Source organism: Mesoplodon bidens (assembly GCF_964165515.1).
Source record: "Mesoplodon bidens genome assembly, chromosome: 17".
Taxonomy (NCBI): Eukaryota; Metazoa; Chordata; class Mammalia; order Artiodactyla; family Ziphiidae; genus Mesoplodon; species Mesoplodon bidens.
The window spans coordinates 912,862-919,511 of record NC_138174.1 but is presented as its reverse complement, the minus strand read 5'-3'; the positions used below and the strand labels follow the sequence as shown (position 1 = coordinate 919,511).

Below are 6,650 nucleotides of genomic sequence, written 5' to 3'. Positions count from 1 at the left end.
AATCTGACAAGCAAATAAGGTTCTTCCTCTTCCGTGAGTCTGGAGGTGGCAGCTGGGGTCAATTCAGCAGGTCCACAGTGTCCCAGCAGGGGCCTGGGGACTTTTTTGATGGTTCCCTCACGCTTATGACACGTGGTTGCAAGACGGCTGCCCAGCTCCAGGCATCACATCTGTAGTCAATGTGGAAAGAAGGGAGGAGGGACAGCACGAGTAACGCCTGCCCTTTTATCAGAAATCCAGAGGCTTTCCTAGAGGTTCCCCAGCTGGCTTCTCACACATCATTGGATAGAACTGCCTTCTGTAGTCACCGCCAGCCACACAAGGAGACGGGAAAGCAAGAACTCCCTTCCTGGTCATGTTCGAGAAGAGCAGCACTGGGCGTGGCAGCTGGGTCACCAGACCACGATGTCGCCGTGGACAGACAGCTGCTCGTCTTCATTTAACTGTTCGTCTTTCAGGGGACACTTCACTCCCAAGTGTTCCTTCTTCTCAGCAGTATTACAGTAAACGTCCGTGTGCACCACTTATCAAAGGCTCTGATTAGCTCCTTCGTGTGACGTCCTGGAAGTAGAATTGTGGGTCAGGATGTCCTCACCTCCACAGCTCTTCACACATAGACGAAACTCCTTCCCAGGAAAGCGTCCCAGCCTGTGCTGCCGCTCAGTGCAGGGGATGGGTGCTCCCCCCGGGGACGCAGTCTCACCCGCAGGGGGACACAGGCTCTCCACCACCAGGGACACATGCTCACTGGTGCCGTCGTGGACTTAGTTTGCCTTGGAAGCTGCCAGATGCCCGCTGGGTTTGCAGGTGGTAACCCCCTTCTGTAGGCTGCACTTGGGGGTCGTGGTGCAGCTTTAAGGCACATTGTTTGGAAGTGTTTTGCGGCCCCTGGACCCAAGGGCTCTGGAGAGGCTGGGCCACCGCGCCTCCTCCCTCTGACTGACTGAACAAGCCCATCCATAGCCCGCGTCTCTCAGCAGAGGGCGTTTGGGGTGGGACGGTTCCTTCCTGTGTCTGGTTTCCTAATAAAAGGGCAGATGCCGCGGGTGCTGCCCCCCTCCCACGCGCACACACACACACACTGCAGGACATTTCGCCTCCCTGGCCCCGCAGGGAGATACCAGCAACACTCTCCAGTCTCCGGGTCCCCTCCCTCTGGGCGCCGGCTGTGCGGACCTGCTGCCCTCGGCCTGGCACATCCCTCCGACGGCTCCCCAGCAAGGATGACCTGCGCCCGCTCATCCCGACGAGGCAGGAGAAGGACCGAATGGCCCACAGTGTTCGGCTGGTGAGGCCCTGAGTGCCCTGTGCCCGACCCCTCTGCCTGCAGGTGTCGGACAAAGGGCCGTGGCCTCAGAACTGGAACCAAAGGGCAAGGCCATGGGTGGTCCGGACCGTCCGGGAGGTTTTCTGTGGAGGCCTGAGGCCACGCCGCCGGGGGCCCTCTGAGGCCGGGCGGCGGTTGGGGAGGGTGGCAGACCCGCGGGCGCAGCCTGATGAGGACGAAGGGCCAGCGCGGCCCCACGGTGGCCTAAGTGTGGACGTCAGCAGGCCGGGCCCCGCCCCCCGGCCGAGCTTTAAGGTGAAGAAACAGCAGGTGCGGAAACTCGAATGAAGCGCTGGGGGCACAGCGGCCTCGTCCTGCCCGGATGGGCTGGAGGGCAGCAGGGGCAGGGGGGCGGCAGGGGGAGGGGGGCGGCAGGGGGAGGGGGGCCGGGGTGAGGCGGTGCCGTCCAGGCCCAGATGGGCGGCTGCAGTGTCTGCGTGAGAGTCAGGTTTAACCCAGAAAGTGCCTGACACCTGACTTCCTTCACGTTCAGTAAGTTGTCTCTAAATTTAAACATTTTACCCTCTGAGAACAAGCAAAATAGAACAGGTGCCAGTCACAGTCAGGGGCAGGGGGGCCGGTGGGATCTGAGAAGAGTAAGATGTCTTGAAAGATCTCAAACAACCAAAACAGAGTTGGAAATTTGGTCTAAAGAGAGTTAACTTTTGTCTGTTTCTTTAGGTCACAGTAAAGTTTTGTATTTTGCCTCAGAACCAACTCATAAACATCAATATTTTTAAACATTTTAAAATTCAATGTGAGAAGAGTTGTCTTTGGTTCCACTGGAGGGCCATGAGTGTGTATATGTGTGTGTGTGCATGCGTGTGTGTGTGTCTGTGTGTGTGCATGTGTGTGTGTCTGTGTCTGTGTGTGCATGAGTGTGTGTATGTCTGTGTGTCTGTGTGTGTGCATGCACCTGTGTGTGTGTCTGTGTCTGTGTGTGTATCTGTGTGTGCGTGTGCATGCATGTGTCTCTGTGTGCATGCGTGTGTCTGTGTGTGCGTGCGTATCTGTGTATGTGTCTGTGTGTGTGCATGAGTGTGTGTATGTCTGTGTGTGTCTTGTGTGTGCATGCATCTGTGTGTGTGCGTGTGTGTGCATGCGTGTGTCTGTGCATGCGTGTGTGTCTGTGTGTGTGTGTCTGTGTGTGTATACGTGAGGCTGGCAGTGCCCTGCATCAGGGCACGGAGGCCCCTGGGTTCCCCCTGCCGCCTCCCGTGGGGCCGTTGGCCGCGTGCGCCCGGGTCCCGTCTTGCAGGGGGAGGCGGCATGGCTGGGCCTGCAGCGAGCTGACCGTTTGTGGAACATTTGCCTGGTGAGGAGGGGGGGGAGGGGAGGCAGTAGGTGGACATGGCAGGAGTCACAGCAGTGGCCTGGGAACCGCGGCCGTTTGGGAAAATCCCTCTGATTTCACCTGAACAGAAAGGTCCGCTTAGGAACCCACCCAGCTGTGTGCAGAGCATCATGACCCCCGAGAGCCGCTGGACGAGACCAGGACGGGAGTCGGGAGGCTGGGGAGAGGTCCCTCCCCTCGGGCACCTTTCCTAGCGTCCTCGGCTCTGAAGTGAGAGCGTGAGCAGCCTGCGGTCGTCTCCCTCACGCTGGCACTTGTGCCGTGTAACTGCCGCCGCTCAGGGCCACACGTGCTGTGGACAGCTACCAAACCCTGCTCGGCGGACAGCCGGGAGATACGCATGCAGGTGCCTGCTCACACCTATACCTACACACGTATACATACACACACCTGTGCGTGCACGTGCACGCACACACCTTCCCGTGGAGAGTTCCCGCTGGTCAGTGGGAGCATAGCTCCCCATGGCAGCGAATTCCGACGCCCGTCGGGGCCCAGGGCTGCCCGGGGGCCGCACCCTCAGCTCACCTGGCGAGCCTGCCTAGTAACGAGCCTGTTCCTTTGCAGGTTAGCAATCCGAAGCGATGGGCGACTGGAGCTTCCTGGGGAGACTCCTAGAGAACGCCCAGGAGCACTCCACCGTCATCGGCAAGGTCTGGCTGACGGTGCTGTTCATCTTCAGGATCCTGGTGCTGGGGGCCGCGGCCGAGGAGGTCTGGGGGGACGAGCAGTCGGACTTCACGTGCAACACGCAGCAGCCGGGCTGCGAGAACGTGTGCTACGACCGCGCCTTCCCCATCTCGCACGTGCGCTTCTGGGTGCTGCAGATCATCTTCGTGTCCACGCCCACCCTCATCTACCTGGGCCACGTGCTGCACCTGGTGCGCATGGAGCAGAAGAGGAAGGAGAGGGAGGAAGAGCGGCTGCAGACCGACGGCCCGCCCCTCGGGCAGGACAGGCCCCCGGTGCGCGACGACCGGGGCAAGGTCCGCCTGGCCGGCGCCCTGCTCCGCACCTACGTCTTCAACATCATCTTCAAGACGCTGTTCGAGGTGGGCTTCATCGCCGGGCAGTACTTCCTGTACGGCTTCCAGCTGAAGCCGCTGTACCGCTGTGACCGGTGGCCCTGCCCTAACACAGTGGACTGCTTCATCTCGCGGCCCACGGAGAAGACCATCTTCATCCTCTTCATGCTGGCCGTGGCCTGCGTGTCCCTCTTGCTCAACATGCTGGAGATCTACCACCTGGGCTGGAAGAAGCTGAAACAGGGGATGACCGACCCTTACCCCCCGGACACTCCCGGCTCCAGCGTGAGGGCCGCAAAGCCTGGGTGTGGGAGCCCCCTCCTGCCGCCCTCCCACTCCAACCCACCCGCCCTCACCATCGGGTTCCCGCCCTACTACGCGCCCTCGGCCTCTTCCCTGGGGCAGGCGTCGGCCCCAGGCTACCCCGAGCCCCCTCCGCCGGCGGCCCTGCCCGGGACCCCCGGCAAGGGCCACCCGGCCGGCTTCCCCAGCGGCCACCAGCACCTGCTCGCGACGGCGCCGAACTGGGCCGACCGGGAGGCCGAGCAGCAGACTTCGGCCGGGAAGGCCTCCCCGCCGTTGTCCGCGCCTGCAGCCCCGAAGCCCCCGGCCGGCCCCCAGCAGCCCCCTCCGGAGGGCGGGGCGGGGAGCTCGGGCGACGGCGACGGGGAGGGGGCGGTGACTGCCGTGGAGCTTCACGCGTCCCCCGAGCTCCCCGCAGACCCCGGCCGGTCCAGCAAGGCCAGTAAATCCAGCGGCGGCCGGGCCAGGGCCAGTGACTTGGCCATCTAGCGGTGGCCTAGCATCCAAGACCCAGGGGGCTCGCACCGGCGGTGGAGCCTGGAGGCGGGAGGAGGGGGCGAGCGGGGGTCGGGCTCGTGTGTCAGTGCTTGCTGTTCCTAATGCTGGGAGGTAGTGGGGAGCGCGTCCGAGGCAGGGAGGGGGCGCAGGGGCGGGGCCGCCAGAGATTCTCCCAGCAGCCCCCGCGCCCAGCACACCGGCCGCCTCCGCAGGTGCTGCGGTCTCCGCGGGGCGCTGTTCTGTGGTGGCAAAGCGGGGGTGTCTGCGGCACTTCAGTTCGGGGCAATTCGCTTTTCCTTTCCTACGCCCCCATCCCCGCCCCGGAGCCTCTGGACGGCCCAGCAAGTCTAGATGCTCTTAGCCTTATCTCTGTGTGAGACTTTAACTTAGAGTTGAATTTCATTTGGGATATTTGCCAAACCGCACTAAAAAAAGGTTTTGAGCAAGTCCATGTAGCGTCACTGAGTTTCTGAACCGGCATGTGAAGCCCAGGATATCAAGCCACACACTTCATGACAAGTGACAGGAAGCAGCCGCCCACCAGAGGCAGAACTGCGGCAGGGGGAGAGCAGACCCTTGAGATAAGTCTGAATAGCCGAGGAAACTGAGTGGAAGGGTGGCCGGTATGCCTTAGGTATTTATTTTTTAAATGACATTTTGTGCTTTGATCTGAGTCGTACAGGTAAGCCTATTTCCCCCACTTTCTAGCTTTCAGGGAAAAAATGAAAGAAAATAAAAGTATTAAAATGGATACTGACCAAGAGAATGCAAATGTGTCCCATTACATACTAGTAAAGATTTGAACTTTATTTTGAAAGAAATTCTTTGACTTTATGAGTCGGCTAATTACTATGAAAATGGACCGTATAAAACAAAAGCAGGGGAAATCTTTAAGTGCATTTCAAACGCTTGAAGTTGTGAAGTTTTTGAATGGGAGGTTAAAAGTTAACTACTGTTGCCAGAAAAATTATTTATACAGATGAATCCACGACCTACATTTTTTAACAGTACAAAATAAAACTCTTCAAGTTTCCTAACCATTCTTTGTGGGCAGCCTCTTTGCTTTCTGAAGCATGAGTGACAGTGTCGGGGTCTCCTGCCCGCGTGAGTGCACGTGCTGGTTGGGACGAGGGCCCCGTTTGGCGTCTACACGGATCCTGCGCTGACCGGGGACGCTAGAAGATGACACAGGGGTCCCGTCGCTGTTTGTGTACAAGCCAGTGGACACTGGTGATGTTGAGCCTGGTCCTTGTCACACCTCACATCCTACCTCCTCTGCGGTGGTCAGTTCTTGTCCCACAAAACTGTACCCTGCCCCACCTGATTCATCTTTTTGTGAATTACTGTAACTTCCTGATGATGTATTTGGGGTCAGACTCCACAGCAGACTGTTGTGTTTTTTCTTTTTAATTTAATTTATTTTTGGCTGCGTTGGGTCTTCATTGCTGCATGTGGGCTTTCTCTAGTTGCAGCGAGAGGGGGCCACTCTTTGTTGCGGTACGCGGGCTTCTCATCTCGGTGGCTTCTCTTGCTGTGGAGCATGGGCTCTAGGCGTGCGGGCTTCAGTAGTTGTGGCTTGTGGGCTCTAGAGCACAGGCTCAGTAGTTGTGGCGCCCGGGCTTAGTTGCTCCGCGGCATGTGGGATCTTCCCAGACCAGGGCTTGAACCCGTGTCCCCTGCACTGGCAGGTGGATTCTTAACCATTGCACCATGAGGGAAGCCCAGGCTGTGTCTTATATCATAAAGAGTGACCCACTGACAATCTGATGAAAAGGTGACTGTGTACAGCTGACTGGTGACCGCCTGCTTGGAAATTAAAGCCTTTCCCAGCAGACTGATGGAGAGACTTATCCAAGTGGCTATTTTCTCCATTCTCCCCAGGCTGGTGCACTGGAGAGAAGGTAATTCCTTACCCACAGGGGATGCCTCAGGCCCCCGGCTGTGGGGCTGAGTTTTCCTGGGCGAGAAGGGCCGCTAGAAAATCCAAATTTGAAAAGCTTTCTGATAAAAAAGCTTCAGCCGCTGTCGCAGTGACCAGACGGTGAAAGGACAGCTTGCTGGGTGGCTGTGAATGTTCTCAGTACCCCAGATTCCACCAGGACAAATGTCAGGTACAATCGTGACCCACGATGTGATTCTGAGTGGG

General features: G+C 58.6%; 1 protein-coding gene across 1 annotated transcript; it reads left to right on the top strand.

Moving 5' to 3' along the window:
• Positions 1 to 3,262: 3,262 nt before the first annotated feature.
• GJA3 (gap junction protein alpha 3) lies at positions 3,263 to 4,495 on the top strand (the record flags this gene model as incomplete). Its single annotated transcript, XM_081214763.1, has 1 exon — positions 3,263 to 4,495. The coding sequence occupies one exon, from the start codon at positions 3,263 to 3,265 to the stop codon at positions 4,493 to 4,495; it is 1,233 nt and encodes a 410-aa protein (XP_081070889.1).
• Positions 4,496 to 6,650: the final 2,155 nt, after the last annotated feature.